This window comes from Gopherus flavomarginatus, chromosome 3, assembly GCF_025201925.1.
Source record: "Gopherus flavomarginatus isolate rGopFla2 chromosome 3, rGopFla2.mat.asm, whole genome shotgun sequence".
NCBI lineage: Eukaryota > Metazoa > Chordata > Testudines > Testudinidae > Gopherus > Gopherus flavomarginatus.
In genome coordinates this window covers 225429746-225456132 of record NC_066619.1, presented here as the reverse complement: position 1 = coordinate 225456132, position 26387 = coordinate 225429746, and the positions used below count along the sequence as shown (strand labels likewise).

Genomic DNA, 26387 nt, shown 5'->3' with positions numbered 1-26387 from the left:
CAGAAAATTTGTTTAAAAAAAGATAAGTTTTGTTCTGAAACACAATTTTCACTTCAAAATGTTTTACATTTATTTACTTACTTTTATGTTGAACAGTATTTCATGACACATCAGGAGTAGTGGTTAATGTTATATACTGCTACTGATGTGATATGGTGTGACACTGTAATCAAAACATTTTATTTTTAAGGTGGTTAAGGTGTTTCAATCTGTACTTCGTATGGATTGAAATGCTTTAACTTACTACCTAGATCAAAGTGTCTCCTGTTTGTATCATAATGAAAGTTTGATACTTTGATCTAAGAAATAAGTTAGAAGAGCAGCTGTTTTCAATATCTGTATTAGCCTGGAATCATTTATCTATTTACTGTTCACTTTTGTTCTGCCATTGTACAGTAACTGGAAAAATATTTGGTTTTGTTCTGACTTAGAATGAAAACAAATTTCCTGCAAAATGAAATGTGGAATTTCCTATCAGCATCTCTGGAAGTAGGGCTTTAAGGGCTCAATCTTACAAGGTGCTAACACCTGTGAGAATTTCTAAAGGCACTCAGTCTCACAGGATGTGTTCAGTGCCTTGTGGGACGGAGGATTTATCAATGGACACTATGCTTTTCATAAAAACAGCCACAGAATCACTTGTTTGCTATACAAAAGGCAGACCAGCCCCCTACCCAGGGCCGGCGGAACCCATTAGGCTAACATTTGGGAGTGGCAACTGCAGCGGCTGGATCTTCGGCTGCCCTGGTTGTTGTTGGTATTTCGGGGGCCGGACTTTCCGCTGCCTCTGTTGGGGGTGGCATTTCGGGGGCGGGACTTTCTGCCGCCTAGGGCAGCAGACAAGCTGGCGGCGCTCCTGCCCCTAACTACTATTGTATAGTATTATAGACCTATGCCTAATTCCTTGTCCTCTTTATGGGCTCAATCCTGCAAGCCTTACTCGCATTTAACTTGGTACTGCATAACATGGTGGTCAAAAAATTAGAACAAAATAAAATTAACCTGGCACACATTTAATGGAATAAAAACTGGCTAACTGAGAGGTCTCAATATGTAACTGTAAACAGGGACTCATCATTGAGAAAGTGTTTCCAGTATGGTTCCACAGGGACCAGTTCTTGGCTCTATACTGTTTAACATTTTTTTATCAATGAGTTTGAAGAAGACATTAAATCATCACTGATTGAGTTTGCAGAAGACAAACAAGACAAGTTTGCAGTGGCAAATAATGAAGAGGACAGGTCATTGATTCAGAGCAAACTAGATTGCTTAGTAAACTGGGTGCAAGCAAACAATGTTTTAATATGGCTAAATGTATACATCTAGGAACCAAGCATGTAGGCCCAACTTATGGGGCTCTATCCTGGGAAGCAGGGACTCTGAAAATAATTCGGGGCTTGTGATGGATAATCAGTTGAACATGAGCTCCTAGTGTGATGTTAGGCTAAAAAAGCTAATGCCCTCCTGGGATGCCTAAACAAGGGAATCTTGAGTAGGAATAGAGTCAAGGGTGGCTCCAGGCATGAGCACACCAAGCACGTGCCTGGGGTGGCAAGCCACGGGGGGCGGCCTGCTGGTCGCCGTGAGGGTGGCAGTCAGGCTGCCTTTGGCAGCATGCCTGCTGGAGGTCTGCGAGTCCCTCGGTTTTGGCGGCAATTTGGCCGCGGGTACGCCAAAGGAGAGGGACCAACGGACCTCCCGCAGGCATGCCACAGAATCTGCGTTACCAGTGGACCTCCTGCAGGCGCACCACCAAAAGCCGCCTGACTGCCACACTTGGAGTGGCAAAATACATAGAGCCACCCCTGAATAGAGTGGTTATTTTACCTCTGTATTTGGCATTCTTGTGACTGCTGCAGGAATACTGTCCAGTTCTGGTGCCCACAATTCAAGAAGGATGAAGAGGGGTCAGAGAAGAGCCAGATGAATGATTAAAGGATTAGAAAACATTCCTTAAGTGATAGACTCAAAGAGTTCACTCTATTTAGCTTAACAAAGAAAAGGTTAAAGGAGTGACTTGATTACAGCCTATAAGTATCTACAGGGGGATTGAATATTTTTTAATGAGCTCTTCAGTCTAGAAGAGAAAAGCATAACATGATCCGATGGCTGGAAGCTGAAGCTTGACTAATTCAGTCTGGAAATGAATAATTTTTTTACAGAGTAATTACTATTGGAACAATTTGCAAAGGGTGGATTCTTCATCACTGACTATTTTTAAATCAAAATTGATGTTTTTCCTAAAAGATATGCAGGAAATATTCTGCAGAAGTTCTTTGGACTGTGTTATACAGAAAGTCAGACTAGATGATTACAATGGTCCCTTCTGGCCTTGGAATCTATGAATCTACTCACAAGTTACCCTCATCAGGTGTGTAGTCTTGCTGTACTGAGAGGAATTAGTCACATGATTGATCCTTAATCAAATTGATCTATTCATGTCAACAGGGCTAGTGATGTAAGGCTGGCAGAATCAGGCCTCATAGTAGTACCTGCAGTGCATCAGAATCAAGCCCTATCTGTCAACCTGCAAAGAAAACATGGACTCACTCCTTCAACCCTTAGCCATATGAGTAGTCATGAACATGCATGTGCAGGATTGGGCCATTCAGTTACTCAAATGCAGACATATCAGCCCTCACCCCAAGAACACCTATTCAAACGCCCATTTGGATTTTTGATTAAATACAGTACACGTTCTCAAATTTTTAGAAAGGCTCAGTTAAGAGAAACAGATGTTCTATGTGAGTATCTCTTTGCCATCAAATACCTCATGTGTACAGTACTTTTGTTATGTATTTCCTAATAATTAATACTGTTTTGGTCTGACTAAACTAGACTCAAATAAACAAAAAATAACAAAAAGAAAACCAGTGTTAATTGAAATAAGACATTTTACCTCTCCTATAGGTTATGCCTTGCCCATTATATCCAAAAACATTCCTCCAGTTCAGCTCCCACAATCAGTAGTTGCCAGGATTAAGAATTCTTGGGTACAGCAGGAATGAGAGAGTGTTCAGAGGACTGAATTGCTATGTTGACTATGCACCAGCACATAGGAGTAAGCAGAAGGGATCACAACTCGAGGTACTCAAATTAAGGTTGAAGGATTGTGTGACTGGCAGGTATCCGTGAGGTACATCACCTGCCAGAGGTACTCCGGCAGTTTCATTGACCTACTTTTCATATACAAACAAGTCAAATCAGTGATATTTATGACATTATGGTGTTTAATGCATTAAAACAAAATTGCCAAAGGCTTGGTTCTGACCTCACACCTAGTAAATGCATTGATCGCAATGTAGTTTTCCCTGATTTACACAAATGTAAGTGGGAGAATCAGGCTACAAGTAAAAATTTCAAATCTGATCTTCTCAATTATCCACTTTCATCAACCATTATTTTGTCACTTGTCACTCATTTTAAGTATGTCTGTACTTCATTAGGTCACATTTTGGAAAATCACAAATCCAAAATGCACAACTGATTTAGGGGTGGTAAAACAGACAGTTTCAGTTTTTCAAGGCACTAACTACAGAGGTTATAAAAGGAAGAGCAATGCACATGATGTGGTTTGTTTGGCAAGCAGCAATCATGATATCATATGCACTGTCCATGATACTGCCTGCCTTGTGTTTTCCAATTCTTGTGAATTAGAGAGTTTTTATTTATTTTATTCCTGACATTTTCATATATTGGTTATCAGGTAGCATCTGAATGATTTGTCTGTCTACAACCCTCCAAGGGTAGCAGTAACAACTTCTGAAGGGTGATATGTCCTTCTCAAAAACTGACACCTCGCAACAACTGGGATGAAAACAAGTGTGAATAGCAATTTCTGAGATGAGCCAGAGAAACCTCCAAAATGGCTTTCTGTTGAGATCAAACGGGGTTCCGGGGCAGTAACTGTGGAAGATTAGAATTTGCAGAGATTTTCCAGTGCAAATTCTTGAATATATATGTTCAAAGCCCACTCTGAAGCAAAGTCAAATCTAACAGTAAGTCCTATCCTGCTCTTTTTGGAAGGCAAGGAAGTCAGCACCCAGCAGCCTCCTGTAAGGATCTGCAGCTTCTGGCATATAAAGCTGCCCCTCTGGATATACCTACTGCAGAGTGTGCAGGCACGTGCCATTTCAACAGCTCTTCGATCTACCAATTTAATCTTTTCAGTGGTGTTTACTAGCCAAGAAGCTCAGATCCTTAAGTGCTGAAGCATAGTAAGACAGGGACATCTTTAGTTCTCTTTTTGGATGTTGTCCTCTGAGCAATTCTCTCATCAACTATTGGATTTAATACTGCACTTGCATTTGGTTAGCAGGCATAGAATGCTCCTTTCACTTTTTCAGTGCAAAGTACATGCAAGCATTTGGCCAGGCCTAAAGTGCTATCACCTGTGTTGAATCTAGAAAAATCTTTCAGTGCTCAGTGTCTGGGATCCACTTTTTTTCTTTAGTTAAATACCAGGTCAGTCCTAACCTCAGTCTAACATCCAGTGCAGACTTAACTCAGGCTCAACTGCCAGTTTTTTCTCCTTAATATGTTGTGCATTCATCCATCCACATGCCTCCATGTTCCATCAGTGCTACATTCTGATGTAGCCACTGCTGCCTATGCTATGGGGCAGACCCCAAAGCAGCTACAGTAAAGAAGTGCAACTAAGGGCAATCACAACACAAACATGATGGTCCTCCAATCCCTTCCCATAAACTCTCTGACCAGAAGTGGACTAGGCTTAATGGGCTATCCTCACCCCTGCCCCCTCTGCCATGGATGACAGAGCTAAGGCAGATAGGCAGGGATATTTGCAGGGTTTGGAAACTAAGACGTCTATCCTAGTGTCTGGAAACTAAGGGGTAGTGAAGCCACCCTACTGGCACCCTGCAGGCCATGTATAGTTTGGGCAGCAGCCAACAGAGTGGGGGTATCCACTACAGGCAGAATGTTACTGATCAGACAGCTTTGATCTAACTTGGAGAGGAAATGCAGGGCCAAAGGCCAGTGAGAGTGCAGCCCTTGCATGGGGAAGGTGTATGGTGTGGTGAATGCCCCATCAGGTAGCAGTTTCAGTCTCTAGTGTGGCAGGTTTAAAGAGGAGTAGTGCTTCATACAGATGACGCAGGGAAGGTGTGAGAAAGCCTAACCAAATCCCAAAAAGAGGTAAGCCAATTGCCTTCCTTTACCAGGGAAATCAAGGCATAGTTAAGTGGTGCAATAGAAGACCCCAACCAAAAGGAGGGAAGTTGAGACAGATACAGACTATTGCATAAGATGTGATATCTATTGCTTCACATTCTGGGTCTGTCATAAACAGATAGCTAAGGGTTAATGTTCTTTTACCTGTAAAGGGGTAACACCAGTAACCTGAAACACCTGACCAGAGGACCAATCAGGAAACAAGACTTTTTCAAATCTGGGTGGAGGGAAGTTTTGGGTGTGAGTTCTTTGTCTTGTGTCTGTGCCCTCTCGGCTATGAGAGTGATTTTTCTATCTCCTGGCTTTCTAATCTTCTGTTTCCAAGTTGTAAGTACAAAGATAGTAAAACCATAGGTTTATATTGTTTTCTTTTGTATTTACATGTGTGTAGTTGCTGGAATGTGTTAAATTGTATTCTTTTTGGATAAGGCTGTTTATTCATTTTTTTTCTTTTAAGCAAATGACCTTGAATTTGTCACCTTAATACAGAGAGACCATTTTTATGTCCTTTTCTTTCTTTTTATATAAAGCTTTCTTTTTAAGACCTGTTGGAGTTTTTCTTTAGTGGGGACTCCAGGGAATTGAGTCTGCAGCTCACCAGGGAATTGGTGGGAGGAAGAAGTCAGGGGGAAAATCTCTTTGTGTTAGACTTACTAGCCTGACTTTGCATACCCTCTGGGTGAGGGGGGAGGAGGAGGAGAGATTAGCTCTCTCGGTACTTGTGTTTTCCAGGACTGGAAACAGGGAGGGTGGAGTCCCTCTGTTTAGATTCACGGAGCTTGCTTCTGAATATCTCTCCAGGAACCTGGGGAGGAGGGGGAAGGGAAATGGTTTATTCCCCTTTGTTGTGAGACTCAAGGAATCTGAGTCTTGGGGTCCCCCAGGGAAGGTTTTGGGGAGACCACAGTGAGCTAGGCACTGTATAAATCCCTGGCTGGTGGCAGCGTTATCAGGTCCAAGCTGGTAACTAAGCTTGGAGGTTTTCATGCTAACACCCATATTTTGGACGCTAAGGTCCAGATCTGGGAAAAATGTTATGACAGGGTCATGCCTTCAGGATGGGTATTTTGCACTTGGCAGTCAGCTACTTCCTCAGTTGTAGCCAGACTCAATGTACTAAGGGCAAATTAAGAGATAGAGGATTTAGTGGGGGTTGGACAGTCCCTTCATCAGTGCAACAGGATACTTGAAATGGATGATTAGATGCCAAGAGTCAGACTTAAAACTTGAATGGAATGCAGTGGGAGGCACCAGGTCTGGTACAAAACAAACAAATGAAAGTTGCCTTCAAGTAAGGCCAGCAGGATTTTAGCCTTAAACACAATCCACCACAGAATTGTTCCTAGGGCTTGCTCCTCTCTGGTGTTGAGCACCCTCAGCTTATAGGAACTTCAATGGGAGACAAGAGTTCCCTGGGTGGGAATGAGCTCTAACAGCTTTTGCAGCTCTGGTATAAATAAGCCCAATCTTCCTCCAATGGAAGTCAGTGGGAGTTGTGCTATCAGACTTCAGAGTAAGCAGGATAAGGCACCTGTAGCTTTACTGTTGAGGTTTTTAATGTGAATATCTGTCAACATTATCATCAAAACATTTTGAAAAACAACTCTGGCAGGGAGTGAATTTTCTACTATTGGATTCTATTTTTATTTTAATGTCTTCATAAATGACAGGTCAAAATCTGGCAAACAAAAGCTACCTACATTTCTTAAACTTTGCTTATTTTAATGTTACTTAGTTTCCTACTAAAATGTATGACTTTTTTGTGACTTAACTAGTTTATGGATCCATACTTATGTTGTTACTGCTCATCATTATGGTTTTAATTATTCATCACCCAGGTCTTCAAAATGTGCAAATTGCATTATAATAAAATCATAATCAGCAGAACATTTTATGCAATCTGAAAGCAGCAGTTTCCCAAATTACATAAATTGAACTAATGAGAGTTTTCATTCTTCCCAGTGTAACTTTCTTCTTTGCGCAGAAGACATTAGGCTTCCATCATCCCTTTCCCCACTAGATTTCAAGTCCACGAGACAGCTCCCTGCTGAAGGTTTCAAGCATAATTTAAGGGGCTGGAGATCGTTCGTGGCTGTTTGAATAGTGCAAATACTTTATCTGGGTTAGATCCACTACTGTGGCATTTAGCAAAACACAACGTGAATTACCATTTGAAATCACAGCTGGCAGGTCCCGAATAGAACTGCGATTTCTAGGACGTTTTGTGCAGATCAGTTTTCTCGGGTTACATCTTTTAGTCTCATGCAACATACCATCACATAAACGAGGTATTTCAATACAGCGATTGACATTCAACAGAAAACACTTTCTGGGGGAATGAGAAGTTCCTATTATAGAATCCAGTGTAACTACGCACGAGAAATAACACGTTCACTAAAATCAGATCCTTGCTATCTTTTTAGCAACGGCACCTCATTTTGTGTCTCATGCTTTTGGGGAGCGGCGAAAGCAGACTGTGTGTCAGATTCGTACATTTGCACATGCATTCCCCCCCTCCTCCCTCCCAGAATCACGTTTTGGAAAGGAGATGAGGCTGCATTGCAAAGGAAGAAATGTCTCCACTGTGTATTGTCATGCAAAGACGAGCCAGTCGGTCGGTGCCATCTCTCGCTCTGTCTCGCTTTCAGGGAAGCAATTGCATGTGCTGCTCTGGGGATTCGGGTCCCGAGGTTCCCCTCCTCCCCCCCGCAAGCAGCTTCGCAAAGAGCTTTTTATAGCACACAGAACAGATCCAAGCTTGGGGCTTTCTTACTCTCCTCGTCGGCTTCACTTTAGTGATTGAGTCCGCCTGTCCGTCAGTAAAGGACAAATTTAGTATGAGTGCAATTAATAAGAGATATTAACCCAACCGGTCAAAAATAAGTAAATAAAAAAGCAGCCCCAAATACTGGGACACGGAGCTCGAAGGGCACCGATCTCCGCTTACAGCAGCAGTGGAGGAGGGACGGGTGCCTACGCTTGCACCATACGCGGTGTTGTCCAGAGGAATGAATGAATGAATGAACGAACGCGTCAATGAAAAGAGCCGGGAAAACAATGAATGGGGCCCCGCTGCGCAGCCACATGCCGCCCGCTCGCAATGAATGAACCGCTCGCCCGCCGCTGCGCCTCAGCGCCGCACCGGGGCGCTGTTGCCCCGCCGTGGCGGAGGCGGCGGCTGGAATCCCCAGGCCGCGCACGTGTCCGGGGCTGAGGAGGCCGAGCGCCGCCAACGCTAGATGTCACCTGGAGGCAGCGGTGGCGGGTGGGGGAGGGGGCGAGGGGAGGCTATAAAAGTAACTCTCCGTAGCACGTGCACACTTCAGGGAAACTTCGGAGCCCGGCAGCGGCCGTGAAAGGCGCTGGGGCAGCCTGCGCCGCGCCGGACACCCTCCGTCTGAGCCGGGCGGGCGGATCCCCGACGGCTGCAGGCGAGCCCGCTCCTTGTTCCCCCTCCCGCCCCAATGTGGCCCTGGGATGTTGGGCTAGTAAGGCTGGGGCGAGGAGCAGCAGCATGAGAGGCAATGGGAGCGGGCTGAACGCCTCCCACCCGCCCGCGGAGCTCAGCCTGGACCGGCCCGCCTGGGTGGCTTCCACTTTGGCCGCCATCCTCATCTTCACCATCGTGGTGGACGTCCTGGGCAACCTGCTGGTGATCCTGTCCGTGTACAGGAACAAGAAGCTGCGGAACGCTGGTACGGGCGTGGGGCTGGGGGGCGGAGGCGGGGTGGAAGTGCACGGCGGAGGGCAGAGGAGGGGGCCTTGCCAGCCCCAGCGCCTTTCTCCTTCACCCCAGCCTCCCTGCTTCACTGAGGCGTTGGGCGCTGCTAGCCAACAGCTGTCGCTAGCGCCAAGCGGCTGGGCACGGAAAGTTGGGACCCCGGGAGGGCTGGTCCTCATTGCCTTGGCGCTGAGGCGTGGGACGCTTGTGGCAAACGCGGTGCCTTGGAACCCGAGCCTCCGGCCAGCCCCCTTCTGCAGAGCTATTTTTAACCGGCCACAACTGGAGGTTTTCTAGCTGTTGTATCCTGCTCGTTTGTAGATAAAACTAGGGATGGGGCTTTAAAATTCAGTGCGAGACCGCGGATACAGTATGTGACAGATGCCCAAAGCCGCGTGTTTCACGGCAAATCAGAGCTCAAGCTCTCTGATGTGTATTTTTAGCAGCTGCAACCAAACCGTGGTGCTATTTAAAGCTTTCGTTCAGTAAAAGTGTGAGCCAGTATAAAAAACAAACAAACAAGCTGTGTTTTGCAATGGAATGAAACACAGAGGGAGGGAGGGTGCCATAGCATGTAGTAGTATGTGAACCTTCCAGATGTCACGCTACTGATCTCTAAGTTTAATATTATTTAATACATCTGTCTGCATAAAATAACAGGGTTGTGACATCAGACAAAGTCAAAAGGTTCAGTTATGGCTGATGCATAATTCAGAATAAACGAAGGCATTCTTTCTTTGTTCACCAGCTACTTGCTGTTTACTTCTTTTAAAGACTGAAACCATCTGACAGAAAAGCAGATTTAGGCACGCCTCAGAAAAGTGGATTTTTGACAGGATAGGATGTGTGAGGGGCTATTGAGTAAATTCCTCTTAGTTTACCGATTATTGGCCCGACAGACCGGAACTTCTCCTTCAGAGGCGTTCTGCTTTATCACGTCAGACCAGCTGCTGCACACGTGTACCAAATGGGTGCACTCTAAGCCCTGTTGAAACTTTCATGAGGTGAGAGGTAATATATGCAGGGAGCTGCGGTGCTAAACAAAACAGGACTGGGTGTTGCTATTTTTTTCCACCCTTTAAACTCTTGTAAAGGATTGGATCCTATTATTGGTGAATGGCCTGCATAATTTCACTGTTAACTCCACAGAAGTCAGCTGAGTTAGATTGACTTGACACTGACGTGAGAGGAAGCTTGGGTTTGAATCTAGACAACAGCTATGTAACTGTTCTCTGTTTGTATTATAAATCTAACTGACATGGCATAAAAGGTTTCATGGTCACTTTCTAAGTAAGGTAGTTAAAATAATGTCAATAAGCATGATTAAAATGAAGTCAAACTGGTTTTCTTTTGTAGTTATCACTGATGTAAAATGTAGATACTGGCGCTTTCTGTCATTTACTTTGATGTAAATAAAGAGTACTTCCATCAAAACCAAAAGTGGTGTGAGCACAGAATCAGATTCTAGAATTCCAAGTCAAGCTGAACTTTGTCTTGCCATTTTTTTCTCATGTAGACCTTTCTTTTTATGCTAGGGATTTTTTGTTGAAGTAGGTGTATATTTGTAATGGGTCCATGAGTGAGAGTTAATGGATTTAGATAAACCCCAGTGTTAATTCACATGCCTCAGTTCTTCTCTTGGGAATCTGAAGTCTAGAGAGCCATAGTAACAGAACCACACACAATATAGTGATGTGTACCTAAGAGTAGAATTGAATCCTTAGACCCTTATATCTATATTTGTTCTGCTTTTGCTCTCAGCACATCTCACTCACATCTTCACAAGTGCTCACTTGTCACATTTCTCACTCAATGCCTTTTTCCTTCTCAGTGGGTATTGAGAACTGCAGCAAATTATAACATAGAGCCAAGGCCACAGAAAGTCCTTTGGATATTGAATTGTATTAGGCTAGGTTGTGGGACAGATACTGCTGTAATTTAACTAAAAAACTGGCTTAATAGCAGGAAATAATTCATATTATGTTTCAGGATAGAATTTAAGAGTAAAACAAAGTAGTTTTCCTAGAAGATAGATTAAAACTTCTGTCCTGTAAGAAAAACTTTGAATACTTTGAAAGAAAATGTATAGACTTCAGGATCTTGGGAAACATAGAAAATGGTTAAACAAACAAATCTTATAATCCTCATACAACTAATTTGTAACTTTTCAGACCCCACCCAGTGAAAATTTAAGCAGTGCATGATTTCAAAGATGTGTGTAGCCGCATTGAACGTTACACTGAATTCAGTGGGACCACTCATGAGTAAAGTTATGAATGTGTGTAGGTGTTTTTAGGATCCAGGCCTTATATTATTTTGAGCAGAGAAAGGAGGATTTTCTTTAATTTTTTGCTGTTAAATCAGGATATTTAGGAACAGGCTAAATTTTAAATGTCAGACATCTTATTTGTAATTTGTTAATTATAAGGAAAGTTGCAACTATTTGCAGAGCCATAATGAGAAAGAAACTTCTGATTTTGCAGCATCACATATTAATAAGACATTTGCTGACACATTCATTGAGGGAAAAAAAGGACACAGGCTGAAAATTCCACCTGAAACAGGTCAGGGAGGAGCAGAAGATGTCTCCTGAAGAATATGTATTTCAATGAAGATTTCTCTTCTTTCTCTGAAAAGAGGACAAACTGAACTATGGAATATTTAACATTGTACCAAAACAGGTGGATGTGGTCTGGGAAAATATCTTGTGTCTCCATCTCAGACACACACATTTTTTTGGGAAGATAACTACAAAGTCGATCCGGGGACTTCTTTTATTGCTAACATATGCCCTGGGGAATAGTAGGAAAACCTAGAAAAACCTTCACAAGAAGTGGTATCACCTGCCTGCCAGTCAGAAGGTTAGTGAGGTACTGTGATCAAAGCAAAGGAGTCAGTATCTCAAAGAAGCTTTGTTTCAGCAAGCGAGGAGTGTCTGATACACCAGACTCCTTCATAGTCACAGACGTGGCTTCAGTAGATGCTCTTCTAGACACAGAAGCCGATGATGCAACTGGTAGGATTCTCTTTTATTTAATGTACTTGACTGTAATAGGTTTCATAGTTCTGACTTATTGTTATGGTGATTTTTATGATCCAACAAACTACTAGGCCAAGTTCAGTCTCGGTGCAAGCAGCTGTGACCCAGGTCGCATTGGCTTACATCAGGGCTCAATTTGGCTCCTGATGTCTTTTAACTTTGACATAGATTTAATGGGAAACATTCAAGGCATAAGGAATCTGATGTTTTAAGTCTTGACTTGATGTCCAGATAGGTGAAACTTTAGTAAACTATTCATATGCTTTCTTATTTTTTTTATAAATAGGTTCAGTATAAATCATGGAATGTGTTTCATGATTCTTTGTTAATGCTTATAAATTCTTATAATTCTTATCAGCTTATGCTGATAAATTCTTTTAATAAAAGTCCTGAATTGAAAAATTAAAGACACAGATTTTTGCTCAGTTGCTCTGCTCAGCGTTGCAAAGTCTGAAGTGACTTGGACTCTTAAGTGTCTAAGACCCAGATTCTCAAAGGTATTTAACTTCTGAAATCAGGAGGAGTTAGGCACCTAAATAGCTTTTGAGGCTCTGGGCCTAAATCACTTGTGAATATGAGACTTTGGCTCCTGAGTCACTTGGGCCTTTCAGTGCTGAGTAGAGCAATGCCTAAATAGTTTAAAAATCTGGGCCAAAGTGACTAGCCTCAGGGAAGGTAAGTGGGGAAATACAGATAGTCATAACGTTATGCGACATGAAAACTAAAAAAGCAAAATCTTAGAGCACCTCAGTGAATTTAGAAAGCAGGTAACTTAAAGAAGTTTATAAAATGTTATAAGTAAGAATTCATATGATTGACTGTCCTTATGCCTTCCTTGTTCTCCTTGTCAAGAAAACAATGCATTAAGAACAAGGAGATGAAGCAGTCGCAAAAAATAGCTTATTACATGGTAAGTTAAAAATGATTTGTCCCCTATTAGGATCTCATTCTGCACTCTTTGCATTTGCACAAAACAACCATTGTAATCACTGGGAGCTTTGCATACACAAGGACTGGAGGTTTGGGACCTTATTAGTTAATAAAGGGAGCTGCTTTCAGTCTTATCCCTTTTGAGCTTCTTCCTCTTCCCCTTCCAAACTGTATTCTTTGGACCAAAGTCATTGGTTTTAGCATGGCTACTTGGCAGAGCCAGCATAAAGGAGTCATAAAGTGGTCTTAAGAGCCACCCACTGAATTCCTGGGGAGCCTCCACTCCTCACCCTCTTCCACAGGCCAGAAGTGGTGACCCGGCCTTTCCTACCCCGGGCCTATTTCTGGCTGTTGGAATTACTCATCCTGGCCATTGATGGCTGTACACTCTGCTTCTGCTCAGGGATGAATTTGGTCTTTTATACACGTTTGTTCAGTTTCCCAAATCAGTAGCTGAATCTATTACCAGCATGTTTATTACCAACAAACACTATTGTCACTAGCTAAGAGTGCAGAAAAGAGGTTCTGATATTGATACAGCTCCAAAGCCCTGATACAGCAAGGTAACAGGATTATTCACATGCTTAAGCTTCAACGTGTGCATAACAACCTTCCTGACTCAAGACAGAAGCAAAGAAGAGAGAAGGCAATTTTTATATTCTGAATTCATTTCTTTGCTAAATTAGGTTCAAGGAGTATAGTTTGTAAAGATAGGACCAAGAATGTCAGGAGAGCAGTGCATGAGGTTGAGAGCAGCCCCAAATTAAATGTGTATGTTCATTGGGGACATCCAGGAAAAAATGAAGGAAGATAGCTACTTATGTGAAATGTCTTTTTAAAAAGTCCCTTTAAATAAAAAATAACCTGAAGTATTTTTATTAATACTGTTGTATTTTTAGAATCAGGGGCACAGTCAGTTGGAATCCTGCATATGGAGGGCTTACAGAACTGGGCCCTTTAAAAAAAATTAAATATGTTACATAGCAGCATATTAATCTGGTTGGTGAAGAGACTTCTTAGTTTCAATATTTACATTTATTGGAAATATTATACATGGGGGGTTTCAGATGATCAGATTGCGGATTTCATTCAGCCTTTTCATTATGGTAGTTGTTCTTGATGATCTGTTTTTTTAATGTCAAGAACTTCTTTAACAGAATATTTGTCATTATCTGCTTACAAAAAGAAACCAAACTTCTTCTGTTGTGAAACATAAAGGAATTATTGTCTTTATTACAGATTTCCCTGGATGACTTTTGCATACCCAGGGAGAAAATGGGTAGCCCAAGAAATGTTTGGATCATCAGAGAGAGAGAATAGCTGTAGAAGACCAAATAATAACACGCAAAATAAGGGTCTGAAGAAAATTGACTGACATATTGATGGCAATGAACATTGGTATTTCAGACTTGAATTACTTCAGGTAGCAAAAATGGTAAGCCAATTGGGGGTGGAAGGGGAAATGTCTAGCTGAGTTGTTGAACTTGTCCACCTGATGGACAAAATTACAAAGCAAGATATACAGTTTTGAACAAAACAATTCCTTTAGAGTGGTTAATAATTTGTTCAAGTTTAGGGTTCACTTCAGAAACTTATTGAAGTGGGACCTCATCTTTTCAGTAACCAAAAATTAGGGGTAAACATTTAAAAAAAAAAGTGTGTGGTTTTTTTGTAGTTTCTGTCAAATGATAGTCTTTCCTTACTCTTTCCGTCAGTTTTTAATTTTCTGAACTGGCTTACCTTTTTGGTGGCAATGATTTGGGTCTCTTGCTGTCATGAAACACTGTTTCTGGTTGGAAACGCTTTGTCTCTTCTAGATTTTAGTGCACACCTTTTCTGTTTTCTTTTTTTTCCTCTTCGCCTGTTGTCTCTAGTCTCTTTTCACTTCCTCTCTTCCTCCCCTGCCTCCCAGTACTCTGTTCTTTTACTCTTATCTCTTTGCTGTTTTTTCTCCACCACTACATATGTTTCTAGATACTAACAATATTTCTAGTTTCTAATGATAGAAATGCTACCAGCAATAGATATCCGATACCAGTAGCACTACTAACAAACCCCTCTTAGACATTGTGGCTTGCTTTCATAGGGGAATAAAAAGTCTGCAATATCAGACCAGGACTGCGCATCCAGAGTGCAATTTTGCAGCCTGAAAAAACACCTTGCACTCTTTCTGTTGGCAATCATTTTTTCTTATATACTTTCTTCAAAACTGCCTGAAATATCACATTAATGTTCCACTTTTGAGTAATGTGTGCCAACATCTCCTCCAGGAAAACGTGATTAGTAAAGGAGTTCTTTTTTGGAATGAGACAAAAATGTATGGTGTTAATAGCTTTTAAAAATTATTTTAGGGATCTTTTGTAAACAAATAAACATGTATTTAAATATGTATGTAAATAATGCTTGAGCCTTTATTATATAAATACTACCAAGAGAGAAGTACCCTTCCAGCTGGGTAGCCCTTCCAAAGTCCACCAGCACTGGGGGCAATGATTGAGCTGAATAGGTTTGTAAAGGTGTGTACCTTTCATGCTGAAATGAGTCTCACCATTCTTTTGACCTATGTCATTTAAAGGATTGAAAATACAATGAAACAAACGAAATAAGAATCCTATGGTATGCCAGAGAACAGATTTGTCAACCCTGTGGGTATGCAGCAATCCCATCTTCCTCTCCTATGTTAGGCTTTTGAGGAGGATGTTTATGTTATGATTTGTAACTTATGGGTTGGGTTACTTAGAGCACTGGATGGACACCTTTTGTTGTGCAGTAATAATACAAAAGCTCCAAGTTCAGTATTTTTTAAAAAGTGCAAAGCCATGTCAATTTCCATTTAAAGGTAGTTTTGCACCAGAAATATCTTCAGCCAACTCACCCCAATAGTTAGAGGACCCAAACAAACAAAAATCATACCTGAATGTCACTGCTTCTGGTTCCACACTTTCAGACAGGATTAGCACCTGCTCAGGAATTCTGTTCTTGATTCTTCTGTGCCTATTGCCTTGTTTGTCATACCTTGTAAAGCCACAGTTACAGAAATATGCTGATATGTATTACTTTGTTTGCATACTGCTACCTTCTTTTCCCTTCAGCCCCAAAGATTTCCCATCATCCTCCCTTTCTCTGTCTCCCTCCACTTCCCCTCCTCAAGTTTCTTCTTCCCCAGCACCCATGGCTTGTTTTCCCCCATTGAGACTCTCCATAACATACTGAATATATAGACTTTTCCTAAGCCATGGTCCCTAACCTACACATGATTAGAGATGTGGCTTTAGTGATAGCTGTAGCACTGCATAATGTGAAGTAATGTGATTAGATTAGGGACCATTCTCTAGACTCCTAGAGGACTCTTAGCAGTCTTTATAGTTTAGAGTCCTAGGATAGACCTAAAGGACTCACACTATAGAGATTGCAGTTTAAAGCACCTCTCACTCATACCCCTGCTCTTCCAGCGAAAACAGGAGATAGAAGCATATGCTCATGGTTGCAGTAGGGATTGTCCTAACGAGGTCAGGAAATTGACCTCTGGTTTGGTAGTTTCCACCAACATAAATAAAAGTGAAATTAAAATGCTGTCATTTTACAATAGGGGCTTTCCCCACACTTTGCATGTGTGTAACTAAGTGATAGTATATGTTACATGACAGTGGAGAAATAGATCTTCCTCCTGTTGGTTTAGAAATTGAAGTCCGGGTACAAAATTTGAAGAATATGCGCCATCATTTTCTCCTCTAATGACAAAAAGGAGATCCAAAAAGTAATTATATTTCAAATGTATTTTTTATAGTTTATTGGCTTCTCAAAGTTTTTTTTTTTAATAACATACTTTTATCATTTCTGTAAAGCCAATGAGTTTTAAACAGTGAAGAACATTTGGAGCAACTCATAACTGAAAAGTTTATTTTAACATAAAATTATGCTACATAGATATTTTATAGCGGTTATGTATGTACTATGCATTAAATGTATAACCACCATTTTTCAATTATTAAAGGTGACATTCCTTGCAAAGGTAGAAAACAGGATACAAATTATTCTTTCCTTTGACTCGTGTCACCACATTTACTCATAAGACTCTGACTAATATTAATGAATTAAGTTAGCTAAATCCCCTTATGTTGTTTTGACAATTCAGTGCATGTGGTTGACTGTCCTCTTCCCCTTTCAAGGATGGATTTTGGCTTCACTTCACTTAACTGGCCTATATGACCATCAGATTTATGGGAATGGTGCCTCACAGTGGCTGAATGGCAAACAAATCTGGGACTCCTGTAAAGCTATTCAATTGGGTCGCCTTCTGCAAGGCCCAAGATTCATGTGTATACCTCTCTCTGGACCCTACACAATCACCCTACTTCTAATAACTCTGCCATCAAAACAGGGAGAAGGTTTGTGATCTATAGGGTGAAGTCCAATTGGGAATTTGATCAAAACAAATGTGTGTTTCCCAGGGAACTTAATTTTTGTCCACAGAGCTCTCATTGTAAAACAGCCTATACGCCATACCACGGGCTCTGGAATGTGAATGGTAAGCTGTGCATTATCACCTTAGCCTATCACTGTTGGGATGGAGCCCTCGGCAGCTGCAAGTTTAGCAGTATTTTCTGAGCAGGACTTCCTGGGTTAGGACTTTCCAAGTAAATAAATCCTCCCCGTGTCCTAACACAGGAATCAGTTCTTATCTTGCTGACTGATATTCCAAGTGACTAACCAATAACATAGCTTTTGTTAGTAGGCCATGTCAACTAAGCCTGAATAGGAGTACAGTACTACTGTACAATCTTGGATTAGTCAGCCACAGAAGACATTTAGGGCCTGAACACTCATAACTCCATTTGAAGTCAATGGGAACTGTGATCACCCGTTCTCTTTAGAAGAATAGGTAAAAAAGCCCATGCAGGCCTTTCCTTGTCTGACCACTCAGGAATTGTTGGCCAAGCAGATGGAAGGGTAAGTGCCATATACAGTCTTGAGGATTTTCATGCAGTCTATGAAACCTAGTCTTTGTAAGGGAGGTGAAGGTGAAGAGTGTGTAGAGGAGGAATACTGGAAGTCCCAGAAAAAAACTGCTTTTGTGAGTAGTAGGAAACTTGCCACAGTAAATTTCAACAAAAGTGAGGTTTTTGTTTGGTTTTTTTAAATCAAAAATTTCCTTGAAATGTTTTTGGCAAAGCATCAAAATTGGAAATATTTTGTCCAAAATGAATGTGTTTCATCCAAAAACTGCAATATTTCAGTCCAGAGCTAAAAACTTCTTGCTTTTTCAGGCATTTGTTTCCTTGATGAAATATCCAAAAAGTTCTCCAAAAAGCAGATGCTTTTCATGGAAAAATGTTGTTTAATGCAAACCTCAGTTTTCTACTGAAAAACAGTTTCAGTGGAAAACTTTTGAGCAACTCTTGTGGGTAGTCTCCTCTCCATTGTCAGCAGCAATAAACTTAATGCCTCTACTGTCAACATCAACAAGCCAGATTGAATGAGCCTCGCTACTCCTACCTAATTGTAAGAAACTATTCCTTTCCCAATCTGTGTTGGGGGCAAATAAGTGCATTTACTTCACCCCTAGAGTTGACAGAGTGATATGACCCAATTGGAGGTGGGGGAAACAAGTTTAACATGTACACCGGGAAAGCTTGAAAGGACAGAAGCTACTTCCATGATCACTTCTCATTATATAGCACCTTTCACTCCTTCACTCTCTGAGCAGCTCTGTAGTTCCTGGCTGTTGAGTTAGAGCAGTGTACTGACGTTTTTGCTTTTCTTCAGCTCCTCTTGGATAGGTTAGCTTGTGTCAGTATCCACAGTTTTGTTTTGAGACCGTGGAGAAGCTTTGTTAGGCTAGGACTAAAGATCTTTTAAGTTTGGTGAAAAGCTAGACACTGGCCGTTAACTATAAATAAATGTCTGTATAAATTCATATGGAACAAATTCATTCCTGGTACAACTTCATTGACTTCAAAAAGAGTTTCTCTAGGAGAGAGTTTAGCTAACTTTTTAATATTGGATGGGAAGCAAATTAGTATGGGTGATCTGCAAATAAAATGTTTTAAAACATTTTTATTTTATTAGTAAGGTGCATGCATTTGTCATGGCTCACTTATGGGGAATCTTTACATAGAAAGTATCTCTTCAGATTATCTTTTGATGAATTCATTTTTACTGGGATTCCATCTGATTATAATACTTTAGTACTGTAATACCGTTAATCTAACTTCAGGTTCATATGATTATGATTTACTTACAATCCATGTTGATGTTTTAATAATGCAGTGGTTAATAATTGGGCATTTAGATAATTACAGTTTTTAATATGATTCAGTTTGCAAATTGTTTTTATTTACTGATATATTTATAGGCTGGAAGTGTAATATTTTTGTAACTGGGGGCTTCCAGGATGGCTTTTTCTACAGTCAAAACATACCAACCCTTTTGTTGTTACCATGTGAATAGTTTTAAAGAAACAAAATACGTGTTTTTCCATATTCCAGTTGAGCGTGGGATGTTCATTAATCTGGTTCTTTAAATTCAAATGATTTTTTTAAGATAATGAAATTTGAATATTTTTGGCTCTGAGCTAAGTGAAACTAAAACAGCATGGCAGGGAGAAGAGCAAACCTCATCTAATCATGAAAATTATGCTGCAAAGCAGGGGGGTGGAGTCTTGTAGTGTGCTTTCCCTGGCACCTGAACTGTGAAACCCTCCATGTGAAGAAAACATGTTTGGGGCTCTGCTGCTTTTGGGAGGTAGTGTGACTGGTGGAAATATCATGGGGCTGGGGAACGGTTTCTTGACACAGCATGCTCTCCTTCAGAACCTGTAGATTTTCCCACAGAAAGCTCAGCAGAAGCTAGTTTCGTTGTAGCTTTGAATTCCATTGTTTCTACCTTAAATAGAGGGACCAAAGCAACATGGCTGCTGAGAGATGCCAGCATTTCAAAATATCCTGACAATAAATGGGGGTAATCTGGAGTCTGCTCAGGGGGAGTTGGCAGGGAAAGGGTATGTGCATGATTTCTGAAGAGACTTTGAAGTGATTTGTAACATGAATATTTTAATTCTCAAGGCCTCAGCCGGCTTTGATTTCACTTAAGCTGCCAGAACCCATGGAGATCCCATTTCTCCCTAAAATTAAAAAAAAAAAATCTGACCTATATCTGGTGCCCCTTCACCTACAGGTGATTATCTTCTTGTGGAGAGGCCCAGTGATTGGACTATGAAAGGCAGGAATCCTGATCTGCCATAGTCAGGATCCAAATACTTACCAGGCACTGGGGACCTTGCCATAGCTACCCTTTTATGCATGAATAGTAACTGCAGTAAGGGACCAAGACATAACATCTTTCTCCCCATCCTGTGTGTGCCCTGGGACCATCATTAAAAACCTAGAACGGTCCTGGCTAGACTATGACCACCAAGCCAGCTGTGCTGTCTGGCTCCCCCTTCTCCTTACACAGCTTGCAGTGGGGCTGACTTCAGTGCAGGTATCCAGAGAGCTATATAGTTGGGACCAGTACACTTAGTGGAAGTACGTGGCTACATAGATTCAGTACATATGGCCAGCTATCTACTAACTCTTCTCCAATCCCTGTATCCTTTGGGGAGTATGTACTAGAAAACCAGTTGAAATTTCATAGACGTTAGATGAATAAATTATGACTCAGATGATGATTCAGGATTCTCTGAGGGGAGGGGAAAGGTGGCGGCCAAGGAGAAGACCACGGACTATTGCAATACCTCTCTTATCTAAACATTTCAGTAAATGGATTTTGTGTTCAGTGGATCAAGGACAGTTTGCTTGGATCCACGTTATCTGGATGGATAACATCAATCTGTTCTTGATGTTCTTTGCCCCCCTCTGCCTTCTAGTCAAAAGCAAATGCTCCAGATTATCAAATTTTGCAAATTTATGAGCTGTTTGCATAAAATTGCTAGTCTGAGTGTTTATATAGATGTTATGCATATATGTATTTGTCTGCATGTATGTGTGCACACAGAGTATATCAGGGAGGGGCTCAAGAATGAGTGCTGTAGAGCCAACAAGGTTAATCTCCAGATGGCTGGTTAAGCTATTTTTCCTTCCTCTGTGCACAGGTTGGCTAGGAACAATGGGAGTGGAGCAGGGCCAAGGATTTGTCCCATTATGTGGTGGTAACTAACGTAAAGCTCATAAGATTCTCACACTTGCTGTTTCCTACCAAAAAAATGCATTATTTTAAACATTATTTTTAGCAAATGTGTTAGCGTTTCTTTGGTTATTTCCATTATAAGTCTGCCTACCTTTTCAGCTCACTTCTTGATTGCCTTGTCTCTTCCACAGTCAGTGAATCCTACTACTGGGGATCTCTGCAGTGACTGAAAATAATGTTGACTATAGGTCTTTTGATAGCTGATGGAACACTTACATTAACTTTCACTGCTTTCTTGGCACAGAATTTGCATTATTTAAAGATTACCTTTTCTCAGTCCATACAGCATTATATGCTTGTCTCATTTATCCAGTTTTTTCCAGTAGTTTCTGGAAGCTCCTAGGAATTCCTCTTGGTTCTATTGTACATTTGAATGCTTTCAATGGATACTTCATAAGTTTAATATGCAAGTATGAAGACCACTCCCCGATATTTCTGAGGATTCCTGTAGTTTCTGTGACCACTCTCATACTGAAGGATTACTCTACTGATAGCAAGGTTTAAATTTGCACCATCTTTCTTAAGTTACCTTCTGTGTTTAATTGAATAATACTTTTCTCTCTTTTTTTGATGATAGATATTTCAATTTTGCTCTGAAATCTTGTGGAATTACTAGCTGGTTTTGACAGTGGGCTTTCCTTCAAGGCTCATGTTAAACATTTTCTGAAATTGTTTTATTAGCCTCTGGAATGTTAGGCTATTGAAATGTTCTCAGGGCGTAGCACACTGCCATTTTAAAAGAGACCGCTATTCTTCCCCGGTCATTTTTCCTTGTAAGACTTGCTGTAACATCATAAAGACAATCTAGAAATGATTGTGAAATTAAACAGAACTCTTTGTGTGCTTCTCTGATATAAAGCCTGAAGCCTTGAATAATCTTAATCTCCACAAGTAATGTGAGGCCCTAAAAAGAGATGTTGGACCTGATTAACGTAGACATATTGGTTGAAGTTAAGGTAATAGTAAGTAAGCTGTGATCAAGGATGTCAGGAAAGGGTGAATTGGCAATCCAATTGCCTATATGCATTTGCTTTCTATCTGGGATATCACCCATTTGTCATAAACCTTTTACATGACTTAATTGTAAGTTTGTTTCTAGGTCTCTCTCTCGCTTCCGTCAAGCAGTAGCCGCTACAGAACTTGTCCAACAACATGCTGACTGAAATCAGTGTCTCTGAGCATGCTATTCTTGTGTTGAGAGGATGTCGTAGATTACCAGAAGAGCTTATATTATATTTACTTAAATTCAGAACTTTACATTCTTTTCCTACCATATTTCCTCATAAAAACTTCTTAATCATCATTCCATGAGGTTCACCTGTCTGTGTATTGAATTGCTGACAATTCCATGTGATAGGACAACAATATTTGTCTACATCTTTTGCTTACCATATTTAGAAACATCAATCTTACTTCCTTTGCAAATTGATCTTTAAATCATTAACTCCTTCATAGCTGTTCTTTCCTGCTATATGCTTAATTGAAATTCAGAATCTACTACATGAGCAACATATGGCAGCAGTTACATCATGAGGTTGAGTTTAAACATGGCTTTTACATTTTATTTATTTATTTATTTATTTTGTGTTAATGCCTGTATGAAAGGTGCTTTTGAAGTATGTGATTTATCATTTCTTCTATAAACTCTCAGAAATATGTATGCTTTTGCACAGTGGGCTGTTACTGAAAAATAAAGGACTCTCAAACACAAATATCTTAAATATATAAGCACTGCAGGCATTTCATATTTGTTAAATAGCAAAAAATCTGAATGTACAGAGAACATTTCATAATAGACATTACACTCCCAATTCAGTTGATTAGCAAGGATTAAATTGTGGCTTAGTCCTTTATGTGGCCATATAATCTAAGGCCTAGATCCTCAAAGGTTCAGATCCATTGACTTCAATGGGAGCTAGGTGCCTAACTAGCTTGGAGAGCCTGGGCCCAAGTGAACTAGGAATTCTGTTTACATCATTTTGTGATTGCCTGGACCTTGGCATTGGATGCTTATATGTAAGTGCATGCCTGCATGCTCTCTTCCTGGAACAGGTGTTCAGGGAATGGGTAAGCGTTGGTTCCATCTCAACCCTCACTGGGTAGGGAAGTTGACCTAGCATGAGTAGAGGTGTGGGAGGCGGGTAATAATTTAATGCTGGGGTAGTCCAATAGTAAGTTACTCTTCCCATGGAACAAGGAGGAAACAGTAGAAGAATTGTGGCTCTGTGGTGTGTCTGAAGAAATACTGGACACTCTTTTCTTAGGTTCTTGTTTTCACACTTGTAAGATTTTGGGCAGATGGGTTGTGATGCAACTTTAAATGTAATTAAATGTACATAAAAAGGGCCATACTGGGTCACACAAAAGGTCCATCAAGCCCCGTATCCTGTCCTCTGACAGTGGCCAATGGCAGGTGCCTCTAAGGGAATGAACAGACCGGTTATCATCAAGTGATCCATGCCCTGCCACCTAATCCTAGCTTCTGGCAAAAGAGGCTAGGGACACCATTCCTGCCTATTCTGGCTAATTGGTCCATCATGGCTATCTTCCATGAATAAGAACAAAATTGTCAGACACATAGATGAACATAATTTGTTGGGAAATAGTCAACATGTTTTTTGTAAAGGGAAATCATGCCTCACCAATCTACTAGAATTCTTTGAGGGGGGTTGTAGACATGTGGACTCACCTCTGTGGTGCCTCCTGCTGGTCTCTCAGGGAATTAGCTCTTTTTCCAGCCAAGAGTGCCCTCTGCAGACCAGTGATCTGCCTGTCCTCTTGGCTCCCATGTCCCTCCCTGGACCCTGGTGCCCTTTTAACTGGGGTGCTGCCCCCTGGCAGTCCCCCACCAATCTGGGTCTCCCCTCCCTGGGGAACCCCCAACCCACTATCCCCACTTTGCCTCAGTTTTGGCTACTGCCCAGTCTACATCTAGCCCCCATGCCCTGGGGCAGACTACAGTATCAGCCACTCATAGGCAAAGGGGTTTGGACCTGCTGCCTTTGCCTACCCATGGGCTGCCCGCTGCAGCCCCCAGTACCTCTTGGCCTTATGCTAGGCCACAGCCTGGGGCTTTCCAGGCAGGAGCTTCCGAGCTCCTCTGCCTTTCCCCAGCCCTACCCCACTCAGGTACCCTATGTCTAACTCACTGCAGCCAGGTTCTCCCTTTACTGCCTCTTTTAAGGGCCAGCTGGGCCTGATTGGAGCATTGCCACAGCTGCGCCTACTTTTCCCCAATCAGCCCAGGCTTTTAGAGCTGCAGCTTTTTAAACCCCTCAGGGCAGGAGCGGGTAACCAACCCACTACAGGGGTCAACATCAGTGTCCCCGTCAGGCTCCCTTCTTATGACCCTTTGACTGCACTCCTGTCCCTGTTCTTTTATTAGTTGTCCCCCGTAATCAGTGGGTTCTGTGGTCCTGTGGGTCCCCCCTTAGGCTGGGGGGGATCCTTTAGCAGTGGGCGGGCTTCCGCCCGCCCACTTCCCAGAAACCCAATAGATACAGGGCTCAACAAACGTGGACAAAGATCCACTGGATATAGTGTATTTAGATTTTCAGAAAGCCTTTAACAAGGTCCCTCACCAAAGGCTCTTAAGCAAAATAAGCTGTCATGGGAAAAGAGGGAAGGTTCTCTCATGGATTGATAACTGGTTTAAAGGTAAGAAACAAAGGGTAGGAATAAATCGTCATTTTTCAGAATGGAGAGAGGTAAATAGTGGTGTCCCCCAGGGATCTGTACTGGGTCAAGTCCTATTTAACATATTCATAAACCATCTAGAAAAAGGGGTAAACAATGAGTTGGCAAAATTTTCAGATGATACAAAACTACTCAAGATAGTTAAGTCCCAGGCAGACTGTAAAGAGCTGCAAAAGGATCTCACAAAACTGGGTGACTGGGCAACAAAATGGCAGATGAAATTTCATGTTGATAAATGCAAAGTAATGCACATTGGAAAACATAATCCTAATTCTACATATATAATAATGGGGTCTAAATTAGTTGTTACCACTCAAGAAAGAGATCTTGGGAGTCATTGTGGATAGTTCTCTGAAATCATCCACTCACTGTGCAGCAGCAGTCAAAAAAGTGAACAGAATGTTTGGAATCATCAAGAAAGGGATAGATAATAAGACAGAAAATATCATGTTGCCTCTATATAAATCCATAGTATGTCCACACCTTGAATACTGCATACAGATGTGGTCACCACATCTCAAAAAAGATGTATTGGAATTGGAAAAGGTTCCAAAAAGGGCAACAAAAATGATTAGGGGTATAGAATGGCTTCCATATGAGGAGAGATTAATAAGACTGGGACTTTTCATCTTGAAAAAGAAGTGACTAAGGGGGAATATGATAGAGGATTATAAAATCATGAGTGGTATAGAAAAAGTAAATAAGGAAGTGTTATTTACTCCTTCTCATAATACAAGAACAAGGGACTACCAAATTAAATTAATAGGTAGCAGGTTTAAAACAAAGTATTTTTTCATGCAACACACTGTCAACCTTTGGAACTTCTTGTCAGAGGGTGTTCTGAAGGCTATTAGCCAAGATGGGCAGGAATGGTGTCTCTAACCTCTGTTTGCCAGAAGCTGGAATTGGGTGGCAGGGCATGGATCACTTGATGATAACCGGTCTGTTCATTCCCTTCGGGGCGCCTGCCATTGGCCACTGTCAGAGGACAGGATACTGGCCTTGATAGACCTTTGGTGTGACCCAGTATGGCTGTTCTTATGTTCTTTTATAGTATATGGCTCACATATCATGGTTTGAGCACATCATAGAAGAAGCCAGTTTCTCCAGTATTCTCCTATCCTGGCTTTAATCCTACTTACATAATCCCTTCCACTTCTAGCGGAGATTTTAAATTGTTCCCTATCTGCTCTTCTATGGAATGCTTCAGACTCTCTCTGGGATGTCTAATTTTTTTGGTGGTTTCCCATTTCACATTCATCTGTATTCTCCCTATCCCTTTGTCTCCCACTGACATTCTTTCTTTAGGTAAAAAAGTTCTCCTTATTCCATTTTTCTGCCTTTGTTCATTTTCTTAATTCCGAAAACATAGCTCCCAAGGCTAGAAATTTCAGAAATTTTTTATCTTGAAAATTATCTACTCCCTGTCATCTGCCACACCTCCTTGTCATCACCTCTGGTTCAGTACCATAATTTCTTTTTACTCAGTTGTGCTTGAAAAAATTCTCATTTGTGCCTTAATTATTTTCTATTATGACTTCTTCAGTTAACTCTTCTATGATCTTCCTGCAGCCTTACTCTGTTTCATAGAGTCCAGAATTTTACAGTGAGGTTTCCTGT

General features: G+C 41.3%; 2 protein-coding genes across 2 annotated transcripts in view; one reads left to right on the top strand and one right to left on the bottom strand.

Annotated features, from left to right (window-relative positions):
• LOC127048294 (uncharacterized) overlaps positions 1 to 26387 on the bottom strand; it is a 991921-nt gene that overhangs the window by 428653 nt on the left and 536881 nt on the right. The window lies entirely within an intron of this gene.
• The window catches only part of MTNR1A (melatonin receptor 1A), a 97784-nt gene continuing 79987 nt past the window's right edge, over positions 8591 to 26387 (top strand). Inside the window, exon 1 of the mRNA XM_050947910.1 lies at positions 8591 to 8888. Coding sequence (XP_050803867.1) covers positions 8708 to 8888 — 181 coding nt within the window. The 5' untranslated portion in view covers positions 8591 to 8707. The remainder of the gene's footprint in view (positions 8889 to 26387) is intronic.